The 16,381-nt window shown below is 39.9% G+C and overlaps 1 protein-coding gene across 1 annotated transcript in view; it reads left to right on the forward strand.

The window, feature by feature from the left end:
- Positions 1 to 16,381, forward strand: part of LMF1 (lipase maturation factor 1) — a 745,091-nt gene that overhangs the window by 713,311 nt on the left and 15,399 nt on the right. The window contains exon 10 of the mRNA XM_074279711.1: positions 5,056 to 5,168. Coding sequence (XP_074135812.1) covers positions 5,056 to 5,168 — 113 coding nt within the window. The remainder of the gene's footprint in view (positions 1 to 5,055; positions 5,169 to 16,381) is intronic.

A 16,381-nucleotide genomic window follows, 5' to 3' on the forward strand; every position in this document is an offset into this window, starting at 1 on the left:
CTCTGATTTCCTGACATCTTCCCATTGTATCAAGAGCTCTTCACTTTTTGGAGGTCATGGACCTTTTTGGAAATCTAGTGAATTCCATGGATGGACCCATTTTCAAAATAAATTTTTTAAATTAATAATTTAAAGCAATGTTAAATTTCGATTAGAGGCTAGTGAAAATACTTAACTTTGTTTCCCATCCAAGTTCCCACTCCACCTCTCAAAGTCTACCCACAGAACCCCTATACTGTACCACGCTGCTATTATCCCTTCATACCCAGAGAGTCTGAGATTATTTTATAGATGCCAAAGAAGAGATTTGTTTTTCACACTGATCTGTTAACAAGGCCAGAAATCAAAAATTTCTATATATACTTACATATCTTCTTCTTCTTATCTCTTATCACTTATTATCTCCCATGTTAAAATATAACCTCCTTGAAGGTAAGGATTCTCTCATTGTTAGTATATGTATTGCCAGTGATTGGCACATAGGTATACTTATTTATTTATTTTTGCTGAGACAATTAGGGTTAAGTGACTTGCCCAGGGTCACACACTAGGAAGTGTTAAGTGTCTGAGACCAGATTTGAACTCGGGTCCTCCTGAATTCAAGGGCTGGTGCGCTATCCACTGCGCCACCTAGCTGCCCCCACAAAGGTGTACTTAATAAATGTGTATTGATGTATTCATTGATTCAGCTATTTATTAGACATTTAATTCCCTCTTTACTCTTAAAATATAGTTAGCATTTAAGGAAATATATGGATTATGCTTTATCAGTTCTTGAGCCATGGAAAGTCTAAACCGAAAGGGATCTTGGAGGTCATGCAGCCTAAATTTCTCTCTTTAAAGAAGGTCATATAGTCAGGACTTGAACTCAGGGCACTCTGCTTAGGTACAAAGAACTTGTCTCTTAGTTCCTGAGAAGAAAGCAAAGAACACAAACTCCTATCTTCCTGTGATCCTGGGACCCTTGTATCATGAGCTCAAGTAAGAAGAAATCTCAGAGTCTCCATTAATTAGCCCCAGGACTTCCTTTCATAGAAGTGCAATCACTTAAAGGTTCTTTCTCCTTTTCCTCACCTGTTTGCCAAGTTCCCTGGACATCACAGAGATGATTTAGACCTCAACTTAAAAACATATCATAGGGGGCAGCTAGGTGGCGCAGTGGATAGAGCACCAGCCCTGAATTCAGGAGGACCGGAGTTCAAATCTGGTCTCAGACACTTAACACTTCCTAGCTGTGTGACCCTGGGCAAGTCACTTAACCCCAGCCTCAGGGAAAAAAAAAGATCCCTTCTCTGTGACCTGCTTTGTATCCATTCCTTTCTCTGGCAAATTTTCTTCTTTGCTATGCAAGACTTTTAAGAAATAGTGACAAGGCATTCTCCTAGAAGCTTGATGACTTTTCTCCCTCATCCAGGCACAGAGTGTCATAGTTTGGAGAGACTTCAGATATCTAATCCAGATCCCCCATTTTGCAGAGAAGGAATGGGAATCCAGAGGGGAATGGCTTGCCCAGAATCCATACTACCAGTGTGGAACAGAGCTAAGCTTAGAACTTGGGTCTTCAAGTCCAATTTTCTTTCTCCCTACCAAGGACCGCTTCTAGGAGTAGCCTTTTTCTGGGCTTAAGGACCACCAGATGGGTCATCCTGTTTGTTTTCCAAGGGCTAATTCAGTTGAATGAACCTGGGGGGTCACATGGCTGGTGGCTGCTGAGCATGACCCATCCCTGTCTCTGAGCTGGCAACCCTGAAACTCAAGCCTCTCTTCTCTTTGCCGTTCATGAAAATGTGCAGAGCTCTCAGGCTCCCACGACAATCATGCTTGCAGTGTGTGTGCAAACGTCCAGCTCTCCCCCCAGGGCCTATCAGCCTCGCCCCCTTTGGTGAGCCGGCCAGGACCACAAATCCATAAGGTGGCAGCTAATTCCCAGCACTTGTACTACCCGACCGACTAGAGGTGCTTCATTCCCCTGGAAACAAGGTCCCTTTAAGGGTGCTCAGTAAGTGCTGCTTTGTTTTTATCGTGTAATATTCATAATATTATATGTACATATTATATACATAACAATAATTCAGATCCTTTTAGGGTCAGTTCATTACTTGTACAAGGTCCAGTGACCACACGGGGTCAGAGATCATAGGATTTCATGCCTGATAGGATCTTAAAGATTAGCTGGCCCGGATCCTTGCACAGGACAAAATGGGGCCCAGAGAGGAGCAGGGAACCCCGGACAGAATCTAATCTAGTCCTCTCCTTTTACAGAGGACATTAAGACCTAGAGAGAAGGTACTTGCCCAGAGGCATGTACTGGTCAGTCTGGACTTAAGCCCATGTGTCTGGCATGCTGAATCCATTCTCCAAGCAGGAGGAAGCAACCCTCTCAGTTGAGTCCTTCTGGGCTGTGAGTGTGGGGGGGAGATGGAGAAAGCCATTGATGTCACCGTTGTTTTCTCAGGGTTTGAATGGAAGGCATCCTCTCCTAGTCAGAAGCCTTGGCCAGCCCTGCTTCTCCCACTCACGGACTGGTCATGGGCCGGTACTCTCCCTCTCTGGGAGCTCTGCTGCTTGTACCACCTACTTCACAGACTTCGGGGAGGAGGGTGTCTTGTAAACTACAAAGTGCCATGATCCAAGCGCGCCGCCTCTGTTGTTAATGTTACAGTTATCAGCAGCCCAGCGTTCTCCGTAGCCCACCAAAGTCCCAGTTCAGCAAAAAGAAGTTTTCCTCCCCAGCCTGGGCTGTGGCCACAGATGCCGTCTGTCCAGCAGCTCAGCACACCCACCTGCCCGGCAGAAAGACTGAAGGAGCGGAATGGGCCGAGCTACTCTGAAAACCCCAAACTTGGCAGGAGGAGGATGTCCGAGCTCAGGCAGAACGTGGGCCAGAGCTGAGCAGATCTGCCCTTGTGTGAGCCCTCGCTCCTCAGCATTTGGCACTTTCCACTCACTTCTCTCTGTTTCCCATAGCAATAGAGAAAAACAAACTCTACCATTATGGAAGATTTGCCGGGTAAACCCTTATTGTAATTGATGTTCTAGATTAGTTACTGTCTGCAGGTACAGCTGTGGGGTTTAAGCTCTCCCACAGTGTCCCCTGCTGTTTGCTTGCAAAAATAATTTAGGAAAAGGAGGACATTTTGTGGGGAAATTGAAATCTCTTTTATCTGAGATACATTTCAATGCAATAATAATTTGGACATGGTAGGTGCTTAATAAATGCTTATTGAATCAACAAATAAATCATCACTCAGTTTCAGGGGATAACCAGAGGTTTGTGTGATCCTCAGTGTATAGGAGGAACAATATACTTGTAATGAGAATGCTGTCTGGTGGCCCAGTGCTGGAGATTTGTCCGTCCACTCTATACACACACACACACACACACACACACACACACACACACACACACACACACGGACCTCTAGAGCTTTTCTCTTGGCAGAGACTGGAACTTAAAGAACATCAGAACCGGAGGAGACCCTGCAGACCATCCAGGTACTTCACAGAAGAGAAAACAGAAGTGCAAAAAGGGAGAAAGGGAAGGGGATTTGCCGGCAGTGACTAAGTGCGGCAGTGACAGATTCCGATTCAGAATTTGGGTTTCCTGTCTCTTGGTCAAATACTGTCTCTAGCATGTCACGTTGTCTCTTATTGTTACATACTTGATCCACAGAACCCTCATGATTTATAGCCTTCATTTCCTCTGACGAGCCTCCATTCCCTTTACATGTGTCATCCCATTTTTCCTTATCTGATCCTGGGAGGTCAGAAGGGCTGGTTCTTTCTGTGTAAATGATAAAGAAAATGAACGCCAGAGGGTTTGAACAAACTGTCAGGACTGGAAGCCAGCTCTTTTGACCACAGTTTAGTCCATTCACTTCTGCTGTCTGCGAGACTGCTACTGAAAGTAACAGATGAGTCTCGACCACATCCTGAAGGAAATTAAGCCTGGGATATGTCAGCCCGCGGGGCTGCCACACTGCCAGCACATAGCTTCGTGGTGCCAGATGGTATCATGTGAAAAGGTTAAATCATTCCTTTTTCTCATCTCCAGGAGAGCTGGAGTTACTGAGCACCACGAGGTTGATTTTGAGATGAGTTAAGTTTCCCCAAGAATCCCATTCATCAAGGGCATGGGTCGAGCTACTCTATGTGGAGTCCTTGGCTGGGTCCTTGGCAACTGGGAAACGGGCCAGGAGAGAAACGAGAGTAGGAGATGTCCAGAGCGATAGCGGGACACAGAGTCGGGGGCCTTAAGGAACGGACTTATTAGCCTCTCGGTTTTTTAAGCACTTCTCTTAATACTGGAAATTGCAGAACAGTTATCTATCTGCATAGGTAAAGAGACTTTCCTCACTGGGACATCCCCAATCTCAGTGAAATCAGGTCTGGCCAAGTGCCCTCCCGCTCCCCACAGAAGATTGGACCCATGTACACAAATGACAGATGCAAATTTAGATAAATACAAATAATGCAAACTAGATTCTTTGCTCTTAAACCTTCTGGTCAGAGACCATGTCTTCTCTGCCCTTAGCGCTCCCTAGCCACCTGGCACAAGGCATTATGTGATAGGGCCTTAAATGGTTGCTGAAATAAAGCAGGGCAAATAGATGGAGTTCCATGTGATCAGGTGAGGAGAGAGATCATAGGGGTCTCAGGGAAGGTTTAGTGCTGGGCCTGAGTTCAAATCTGGCTTCAGACACTGACTAGCTGTGTAGACAAGTCACTTAACCTCTCTTGGCCTCTGTCTTCCTCACTTGTGAAATGGATGTCATAACAGCAGAGTTATAGATCAAAAAAATTTAAAAAGGATCAAATGAGATAATATTTGTAAAAGTGTTTAGCGTAGTGCCTTGGCACATAGTAAGTAGGTGCTATACAAAACAATTATTCCCTTCCCCATGCCTCCTTTTTATAGAGTTGATCCCTGAGCTGAGTAACATCTGGGTAGGCATCCTGAATTTTGCTAGCACAATCCCTGACCGTGAGACTGATGATTGTATATTCTTCAGCCAAGTGAGACTGATGGCTTTCTTGTGTTTCCTTCCTTAACAGACCTATGAGCAAAATGAATGGATATTCCATCTGGCAGGCAAGCTTTTAGCCAACGACCCAGAAGCCTTGTCCCTGATAGCATTCAATCCCTTTGAAGGCAAAGACCCCCCCAGGTAAGACTCTTCTCAGCAAGACAGGTAGGGGCCTTCCAAATTTCACATTAAAATCTCAGAAGGGATTGATTGGGGTTTATTTTCCAGAGGTCTTCATTGTTCATACCTGTGGATGCGTTTCTATTTATATTATTTGTTCAAAGGCCAGAAAGGCGCTTTTTTTCATCCTTTCTCTCCTCTGAGTAGTACAAAGTGCTGAATAGTGGGTGCTGTTGAGGATACTCAATCACTTCTAATAATGGGAGACAGAGAGCAGAAAACTGAGATCTGTAGATAACCTCCACATAGAGTATAATCAGCTTTCAGCCTCTTTGAGCTGAAACTTTTGAATAGAGATGCTGAGAAGTAGAATGAACACAGAGGTCTCCTTTCTGTCCTTCCACTTTTTAGCTGTTTAATAAGTGGGGCCATCTCCACTTGGAGAGAAACACTCAGAAGGGTTCAGAGCAGGAGAGAACGGCCAATTCAGGGTTGGTAAGGACTTTTGAAGAACTCCCTCTCTCTAGGAAGATTTTCCTGACTTCAAACTGAAATCAGTCTCTTTATAACATCTACCTATGACTCCTGGTTCTCCCCTGTTGGAGCCAAGTGGAACAAGTCTCCTTCTATACGACAGCCTTTTAAAACTTGAAGACTCCTTCAAACTTTTAAAACTTGAAGATGCCAGATCTCCTTGAAAATGAAATTTTACTAAAAAATGCATGTTTGTGTCATAATTCAGTGACTCTTATCATCAGTCCCAGAGTTATTTACAAGTGATTTAGAGTACCTTTCATTGTAAATGCTCAGAGTATGAGTTCATCGCCCTTAACCTTAATGAAATAAATCTCATACATTCATGGGCAGTAGAACTTCAGTGGATATTAGAGATCACCTGGTTCCATTTTACACAAGAGGTACCAGGACTCAAAGCCAAGTCGAAATCCGTGCTTTTATATAGCATTCTTCTTATCTTCACAATCACCATATGATGTGGAAGTTATTATCCTCCTCATGTTGTAGATGAGAAAATTGGGACTGACTTGCCCAAGGTCACACAGCCAGTGTCTGAGATTTGGATTTCAAACTCAGGTCCTCCTGATTCCTAAGTTCAGCACTCCATCAGTTGTCTCCTTCTTCCCTCGATGCCTTATTACTTTGCCTCCATTATAGGGCTCATTTATCATGGGATTGACAGAGTATTGGTCCATTATGGGGGAGGGATTTTCTAATTATTGTCTTTCCCCCCAAGCATCCCCGACACTGGTTCAAATCTCACAATAGCCCTGTGACTTGGGCATTCTCTGGCCCTTGCTTTCTAAAATAAGGATTGGATGGTTTTTCCCAAGCTTGTTCAGTCACAGGATCTTAGATTTAGTGCTACATCTATGATCCTGTGACTTTGAACAAGTCCCTCCCCCTGAGCCTCCCCAACCCCCTCTGGGTCTGATCTTCTTCTGGGCTTTAATTCTCTCTGATCACGTGCCTGGTAGTTAGGGGTCCTTTGTCCCTGACGTCAGGAGAGAACACACAGCCTGGATACTGGTGCCAGTGTTTATTCCTTATATATGTCCTTAGCATATGTCCTTAGGCCCTCCTCTCTCTCAAGATCAGGAGGTTCAGGAGTTTATTAGTCCTACAGAAATAAGTTTGATAATGACAATTCACATCAATTATCCACACAGGAATCAACGTCTAGGAGGTAGGACTGGCTGCTACATGGTGATTAATAATGCTTTCTACTTTATCCTTTACTTTTCAGCAGAGAAAGATGTCAAAGGGAAGGTTGACTGTTACAAGGGCAGTAAAGACAGAACAATTAGCAAATTCATAAATTGTGTTTTGATGTAATTTCTATTCCAGAGAATAATACTGTTATGTATTGCTAGTAAAGGAAAATGTTTGGATTTCACCAGTCTTGTGTTTCATATAAGAAACTCAGTTCAGGGCATATATTTTTCTGTGCTTCCTACAAAAGGGGCAAAATCCTTTATTTTAACAAATAATTTGTCTTGTAGCTAGTCAGAAGCACAATTAATTTTTTTTTACAAAGTATTCTTCCCTTGCTGCCCGTATTAACTGATATTTGGACTTCAGCCATATTGTAGGTACCATAACTTCACAATGAAAATTTGGGTCAAACTGGAATAATCATCCTCCAGTCCTTTCTTCTCATTGCAATCCTGCTAGTCATTTAAAGTCTAGTTCAAATCCTACTTCTTCCATGAAGCCTTCCATGTTCTTCCCTAGTAGGAAATTATTTCCCAGCTGCCTTGGACTACATGTAACACTTTTATGCATTTATCTATTTTGTATTATAATTATTGGTTAATGTGTCATAAGTGTCCTAGTAGAATTTGAGATACATGAACACAGGAAATAATTTTATTCAACACTAGCATGTAGCCTTTCAAGTAGCAAGTACTAATGTTGGTTGAATGACAAATGAATGATCTGTAAAATCAGAATAATCAGTGAAAGACTAAGTTACATAATATTTTCATTCCTCCTTATCAATGAAACTAAACATGGCTTTGTTCTGTTGAATTTCTTGAATGAATATCAATGTCAATCACTAAGAATTTATTAAGCATCTACTATATGCCAGGAAACGATGATACAAAGACAAAAAACAACTCCTGTCCTCAAAAAGCTTATAATTTGATAAGGGAAATAATAACCCATCAAAATGTGTAAATATGCTTTCTTCCCCGATGTTTCTTAAAGAAAATGACAACCATTCCATATACATGCCCTTCTCTCCTTCGCCAGGCAGTCAGGTCCTACAGCCTACAGGTTTGTGATGCATAGTGTATAATCCATTGCCTAGAGACTCACAAACAAAACCAAAGCCCATAAACTCCCATTTAGGATTGAAACTTCATTATTGGCTAATATTGTGCTTTGTTGAGTTCTCCAATCAGTAGATCTGTTACACCTGGATAATGACATGCTGGCTAAAATCCAAGTGGATTCTTACAGGCTTTCTCTTAATTATTTCTAGAAAAGTCACTCTGGGATATGTCAGCAATGTCCCTTGCTGATGAGGGATACAACTTTAATAATGTTTACAGAGTGTTCCCAAACTTGATTAGCTTGGTCTGTGTTATTTAGACAAATAAGGCATTGAGGATTGATGCTAGGGGCTGAATGTGGTCTCCTCGAACACTAATGGGCTACAGGCTTCCCTGGCAGTCCTATGAACTGAACAATATCATGAAAAGATTTCAACTCCTTCAATAGTATTCCAGAGCTCAGTACCTAAGGGTCCTTAATGTCGGAACTGTAAGGGACCTTGGAGCTCATCTAATCTAATCCCTTCCGAAACAGATGCTCAAGGAGGAGAAAGGATTTCTGAGAACTTACAAATGGTAAATAGAAGAGACTAGATTCAAACTCAGATTTTGTGACTGCCAGTCCACTATTCTTTGCACTGCTCCTGCTGACTTCTCTGGAATCTGCAAAGCACAGAACAGCCTTATGACCTCAGGAATGCTGATGGGGAAGAGCAGCCATTTGATGTCATTTTCTGACAAACTCTTTTGGCCTTTTTTTTCCTGAGCCTCTTATCTTAGAGGTGTAGAATTTTAGTGTCCCTGCCCCCCATTCTCTAGTCTGTGTGGCTTTAGAGTTATGTCTTTACCCTCACCTTAGACTTATTATTAACTATTGGTAGGAAGTAAAAGATTTTATATTATTTTATTTTATATTATATTTATATTATATCTTGCCTCTGTATTCATAGAAATCCTAAAAAAAAAAAAAAAAAAAAAAAAAAAGAAACAGCACATCAGCATCCCTTGGCATCCCCTTGAAAGGTTCAGTACCTGGAGGCTAAGAGCCATAGTTTGGAAGCCATAATGGGAACCTTCCATTTACTCATTTATGAGGAGATATCTCCTGAAAATTCCCAGAATATTTTCAGGTACCATCAAATCTCACTCTGTTCCATACATACTTTCTTCCTCAATATGTATGTCTGTGTTGATGCTCAAGGCCCATTTCAGTTAAACCCTTGTTTGGGAGGAAGTGGTAACTTATCCTGAAGATCATTTTAATATTCTGACACCACCTATGTCTGTGTTTTTCCTGGGGAAACTATACTTGCCTCCTTTTCTTCCCTCTCTAGGTACAAGTATCTTCTTAGTAATTCCAGGAAAAGACTAGAAATCTATTGTTGTTTTTAAATTAACGAAAGACAAAGTGGCTCTTCCCAAAATCCTAGTATGAGAACCCAGAGCTGGATCCCTGATGTAAAGTTTTTATTCACATAACAAATTTGGTAACTGACTTCAATCAAATTTATATCAAGGAAAATACAGCAATGTATAAGAAATAGTTCCTGTGCTTAGGGAACCCACAATATATTAGAATGAATAAAGTAAATATATAAATAACTGTGACACAAAGGAGATTATGATGAATATCATAAGAGAAGGATAATGTGTTTTGTTCGTTTAGGGAAAAGAAGAATCACTTTCAGTTGCAGAAATCAGAGAAAGCTTCATTAGAAGAGGGTCATTTGAAGGTGTTAAGGGATGGGATTTTTCTGTGACTTTACTCTCACAAATAAGAAGTAGGGAATCATGGCATGTTTTTGAAAAAGGGAATAGTGTAGTCAATTCTGTGCATTAGGAGGATACTTGTTAATTGGGATGTATTGTGTGGAAGGTTCTCTACAATCTGATCTTACCTTTTTTCCCAGGCTAATCTCCTATATATTTTCTATTGTTACTTACTTATTTTATTAATAAGAGGTAGTGTAAATAAAGTTATAAATAACACCTGCTAATTATTGTTTTGAAAACAGCACAAAAATGACAGAGATAGCTAAGACAATGGATGATTATCAGGATCCAAAATGATCTTGACAGCCTAGAATATTGGGCTGAATCTAATAAAATGAAACCCAAAGGGGATAAAATGTGGGAGCAAATAATCAATATCAGATGTCGACTACGTAGAAACTTGGTTAGATAGCAGTTGTTCTGAAAAAATACTTGGGTTTTTAGTGGATTGAAAGTTCAATATGAGTCAACAGTGTGGTGTGGCAGCCAAAAAAGCAAATATAACATTGGGATGTGTGCATAAGAAGGGCATAGTTTTAAGGCGCAGGGAGCTAATTATTCCATGGCATTCTGCCTTTGTCAGACCTTACTTAGCCAAAGCACTGCTTAAAGTTCTGGTGCGGTAGTTTAAGAATCTTAATAAGATAGAGCTTCCAGAAGAGATTTGTTGAAAAATCTAAGTTTGATTGGCATAGAAGAGACTCAAAGGGTCAGAGGGGAAAGGAATAGCAATGCAACTGTCTTCACTTATTTGGAGGAGATATTGCATTTGGGAAAGGCAGGGTTGGAACCAAAGGGCAGTACTAGGAATAATGGGTAGAAGCTAGCCAAAGAATCCAATTTAGGGTTGATGTCAGGAAAAACTTTCCAACAATTAAAGCTGCAAAACTGAATTGGAAGGGCTTAGGAAGAGGGGATCCTGTTCAGTGGAAGTCTTCAAGCAGAGGCTGAATGACCAATTCTCAGGTATATTACAGTAATCATTCTTCTTGTCACTGGGTCAAACTAAATGAGTGCAGAGGTTCCTTCCAGCTTTAGAATTTTATATTTCTGTGATTCTTTGAAATAATGAATACAGATCCAGCCCTGGAATCAAAAAAATTTTCTACTTCTGACATATACCAGCTATGAGACCATGGCCATCTCACTTAATGTCTACGTGTCTCTTAGGTCACTCTCCAAGACTTATATGAATGTGTGTTTATATAAATTTATATTTATATATAAAGAAGTCTACACTGAGTTGTGTGCATTGATAAAATCACAGGTCTGGATCAAAGAAAATATTAATAATAATTCTGTAAAATATATGACATTGTAGAGGTAAAAACTAGTAAGAGGTCTCATGATATACTAGAAAAAGCATTGGATTTAGAGTCATAGACCTTTTTATCTGTTTGTGTGTGATCTTGAATAAATTACTTAATAAGGGAGAGAAGAGGAATAGAAAGGCTGGTGGTAAGAGCCAGATCTGGAGTCCCAAAATTCCGTTAGCTCCTTCTTAATATTGTGACCACCTGTAACCTGCTGAGAAGCCCTGAGGAATACCTGAGAAGGGTCAAGACATCATCAACCATAGCACCCACCAAGGAAGCCATTGTTTGTGATTCCTTTCTTAGCCATCCTAAGGTAGCAAATATAAGTTTATTAAATATTAGTTGGGAGATAGTACAACCAGAAAGTAAACTGCTCGAGAACAAGAACTAATTTTCATTTTGTCTCTATAACCCCAACACCTCCCACAGTGCCTTGCACATAAACGTTTAATGGGACTGGATTAGACAAAGGTGTGTATGCATGCGAAATGAAATGAAATGTCCAGGTTACATAGGGCAGTAACTTCATAATAACGCTGTCAGTGTTCTGGGCATTCAGGCCTATGCTGTCCCTTGCTCTCTGACCCATTGGTCTGAGCTATCACCAAATCATAGACTGAGGTCTCAAAGAAGCATTGGAGGCTACCCAATCCCGGGTGGCCTGGCTGAAATTAAAACCCCACTGCTTTCCTTCAGACTGGCTCCACCACTTTACCATACTCAGTGGCCAGGGATGTGCTCTTGGGATGACTTTCTTTGACCTCCCTGCTAAGATGGTTTTTCACACTTAATTTCTACAGGACCAAATAGGTATATCTCAGACAAATATATCAGTATCTCAGAAAGGCTGAGGATGAAACCATTTATACAAACTACCTCCTAAAAATATTGTAATATTTTGGAAAAGAGATGATCTCCCTAGTGTTGGGAGGACTGTGGCATTCTTCATCAACGAAGACCATCAGTCATCTCTCCGTGTGTCGTGATTTGCCATAGACAAAACTCTTAACCAAGTAGTCGGTGTATCCTATGGCATCTCTGAACTTAGGGCTGGTGTTTGCATGACAAGAGTTCAGGGTGCCCTACACATCACCTTAAGGTAGGAAAAGGAAATCTCCCCAGATAAGATAAAATGACAATTTTTACATCTAGAAGGAGCCTTATAAAATCACATAATCTGATCCCCTCTTTTTACAGAGAGAAAATTGAATCACAAAAATAAAAATTAGCTTTCCCAAGGTCACGTACATTGCTAGGACTAAATCTCTGACCTATCTAGTCTACCACAATTTGCACGTGACTATTTCTTGTGAACATTATTTTTCTTCAGGATTTTATCTCTAGTGGTGAATTATCATGGCACACAGAGAACCTCAACAAGACCACAGATTCTAGCCTTCCTTTACTCCCACCACCTTTTCATAAATGCTTTGCCAGCATCTAGTCTCTTGTCAGTATGCAATAGGACAGTAAGGTATGTCTGAAATTATGATTGCTGTGCTGTGAGAAAGACACCTGTGATTTCACTGATACAGATCTTATCTCGCTGTGACTTAATAAATACTCAGTTCTTACTTGAAACCCATAAAAGTGATTTTCCCAGAGTTGCATGACTAGTGTCAAAGATCACATGATCCCAGGTCTTCCTGATTCCATATCCAACATTCTGTCTTATGTTCCATTCTTGCCTCTGATAAATGATGAAAAATATCAATGTATAAATATAAATCAATGTTTTCTAATTTTGAAGCCAATTCTTAATTACAATTGTCATTAATAATACTATTAGTTTGTAAAACGACTACTGTTGATTTTAAACACTCCTATATAAAACATAGCAGGGAATTGAGAGGCAAGCCTTTATTGAACTTCATCAATTCATGTTACAAACCTTCTGTCCAGATATTTAAGTATTATTAACAGCAATTGCTCCCACTTTTGTAGAGCATTAAAATTTACAAAGCACTCCTCTTGTGCTGATCTTGTAAAGTGAGTAAAGAAGATTTTCCCATTTTACTATTAAAGAAACTAAGTCTTAGAAAGGTTAGATAGGTAGCCTAGATCATACAGCTGATAAGACTAAAGGTGTAATTCCAACAAAGTTTTCCAATTGCCTAGTATACTTTTCCATTATATCTTACTGCCCTTACTTGGCTCAGGATGGACCTGCTTTTCAGTAGCTAGGTAGAAAAATCTTCATATCTTCATTTCCCCCTCTTGATGCCCCTTTCTAAAAGGGGATTTTGAGACTTAATTATTTTCATTCCTTCCTAGACTAAATAATTAGGGGGAAGGGACTGTTTTCCATAAGGATGTGAAGTTCCAACTTCAGGATTTTATTCTGCTAATGGAAACTCTACACCTCAAATAGCCAAGGGACTTTCAAAATGAGTTAATGCCTCAAAATGAAATTTCTTGGGCTGATGTTTGTTGCTTTCTTTACATCTTAAAAAAAAAAGTTAGCTTTTTTTTCCAAGTGTGATAAACTTAAAATGAAAAACAGGTGACTGATTAAAAATGAGAACATTGTTGAATGTTCAGCTTAATTGGGTGTGAGCGTGTAGTTGATGGAAATGGATATTTATAGATGCTAAATGTGGCCAACATGGCTGTCCAGTGGATAATTCATAAAACTGTTATCCATCACAAATTAAACTATTACCATCTCCAATTAAAAAATTAGGATGTGCCATTAGAGTATTATGTCAGCAACAAAGGAAAAACAAAGTTTATTTGGAATTCTTAAAAAAGCTTTTATTTTCACCTACACACTTAGTTATATACATGTACACAGCATTTTGTCTTTATAAAGAGAGGATAGTGGGAATGCTCAAGCTGTAGTGTGCTGAGACACTGACCATCAAAGCATTAGATTTGGAGTAAAAAGACCTAAGTTCAAATCTCCCTTAGGGATCTGTGCTTGGCCTTGTACTGTTTAACATTTTATCAATGACTGGGTTAAAGGCAAAGATAGCGTTTTCATTGGATTTTTCAGATGACATGAAACTGAGAGGGACAGCTAATATACTGGAAGATAGAATCAGCATCCAAATATATTTTGACAGACTAGAATGACTTGGTTGGATTGAGTAAGATATATTTATTGGTGGTAAATGTAAAATCACACACAGGTTCAAATAATCAACTTCCCAAATATAGATGGAGAAAAAATGGTGAGACAAGCAATTTATCTGAAAAAGATGTGGAGACTATTGGACTCCAGCTCAATATAAATTAGCAGTGGGATGTGACAGCAATATAGCTTCCATGAGTGAAATGGGGAGAATCTCTGCCCTGAGCAGATCACATCAAGAGGATTTTGGGGCAATTTGAGCACCAAAATTTCAGAGGGACATCAATAAAAAGAAAAGCATTCAGAGGAGATTAATTGGGATGGTAACAGCATTTATATCTATGTCATGAGAAAATAAATGGAAGTATTTGGGGGAGTTTAGCTTGGAGAAGACTCAGCAGGATCATGATATCTGTCGTTAAGTATTTCAAAGGCCATCAAAGGAAAAAGGATTTTGCCCTTTTTTTCTATATCTTCTCAAATGGCCAAATGAAGAGGAAATGAGTAGAAATTGAAAAAAAAAAAAAAAAAAAAGCAGATTTAAGCTTGATGTAAAGGAAAATCCCCTAATCACTAGACTTGTCTAAGTAGAATAAGCTGCCTCAAGAAGTGGTCAGTTCCTTCTAATTAGAGGCCTCCCAAAAGAGTCTGGATAGTCAACTGTACTCTGGCGTCTGGTAGTTGGGGCTTCCTTTTTTGGTGTGGCCTGGTCAAGTGATCCCTGAGAGCCCTCCAGACTCAAAAAGTTGCTGTGATTCAGTGATATCCATTCTTCTAACTCATTATTGCTGTGACTTTGGACTGACTGTTTAATGTCCCTGAGCATCATTTTCTCCATCTATCAAGGGGTGAAGAGGAGGGATAATAGTGGACCATCTCTAACATCTCTTGCAACTTGAAAACCTTTGATCCCAGAAACATGTTTGCAAGGAATGGCACTTCCAAAAAGAGTGTTAGCTTCTTCTCAATGGCCCAAATCATGAATCCTTGTTCATTCCTCCCTGCATGAGCTGCTGGTGGGCTGCATAAAAGGAGGAAGATGGTCTCTTAGCTAAACTTTATCTCTTAAGAATAGAAATCATCCAGAAAGCAGTGTCTTCTAAGGAAAAGAGCATTCAAAATAAAAATCCTATAACATTCTGCCGATTCTAGGGGACTTAAGAATTTTTAATAGCCCATAGTACTCTAGTACCTTATAGTTTGCAAAGTGCTTTGTTGTGAGGCAGATAAGGTAAATATTCACACCATTCTATGCATTTCACAGAAGAGAAGAGGCTAGCCCACTAGTCATGTTAGTAAATATCAGAGCTAAAATTCAAATACAGGTCTCTTGACTACAGAAAATCTTCCTGTATGATGCCATGATGTCATACACAGGGAAGATTTGTGGAAAACAGAAGAAATCAAGGAGAAGTGACTGTCTCAACACAAAACCATGATCTCAAGCTCTGGGATTCAGAGTTTCTTAACCACAAAGCAGGCAGAATATTTTTCTGGAAATGATTCAAAAAAGAGAATCATCAGATCATAGATTTAGAACTACAAAGAATTCCAGAGATCATCTAGTCTAACCGTTTCATTTTAGAAGGGAGAAAACTCAGGTCCAGAGAAGTGAAGTGATTTTCCTAATATGGCACATTTGGTGTTGAGTCTTCTGATTCAAAATGTAACGGTTTTTCCAATAAGCTATGTTCAACTTACCACCTTAATAACTTCATTGCCCTTCCTTTAGGTTTAATGTGTGATCTAGATTCTAATCTCTTTTCTACTATTTCTTGTTATTGTTCAGTCATTTCAGTCGTGTCCAACTCTTCATGACCCCATTTGGGGTTTTCTTGGCAAAGATACTGGTGTGGTTTGCCATTTCCTTCTCCAGCTCATTGTACAGATGAGGAAACTGAGTGACTTACTCAGGAGCAGTTAGTAAGTGTCTGAGGCTGGATTTAAACTCAGGGCTTCCTTACAGTGGGTGCAACCTCAATTACTAATCCTTGGATAAATCACAACCTTTCTGAGTTTCTTCAGTGAAAGGGATAGGCGAGGTGATACTTAGAATCTTTTTTTTTTTTTAAATAGTCTTTTATTTTTTCCAATTACATGTAAAAAAAGTTTTCAACATTCATTTTTTGGTAAGATTTTGAGTTCCAAATTTTTCTTCCTTCCTCCCTTCCCCCTCACTCCCCAAGACAGCAAGCAGTCCGTTGTAGACTATAAATGTACAATCATGTTAAACGTATTTTCATATCAGTCATGTTGTTGAAGTAGCATCAGACAAAA

The sequence above is a fragment of the Sminthopsis crassicaudata genome, chromosome 1 (genome assembly GCF_048593235.1).
Source record: "Sminthopsis crassicaudata isolate SCR6 chromosome 1, ASM4859323v1, whole genome shotgun sequence".
Taxonomy (NCBI): Eukaryota; Metazoa; Chordata; class Mammalia; order Dasyuromorphia; family Dasyuridae; genus Sminthopsis; species Sminthopsis crassicaudata.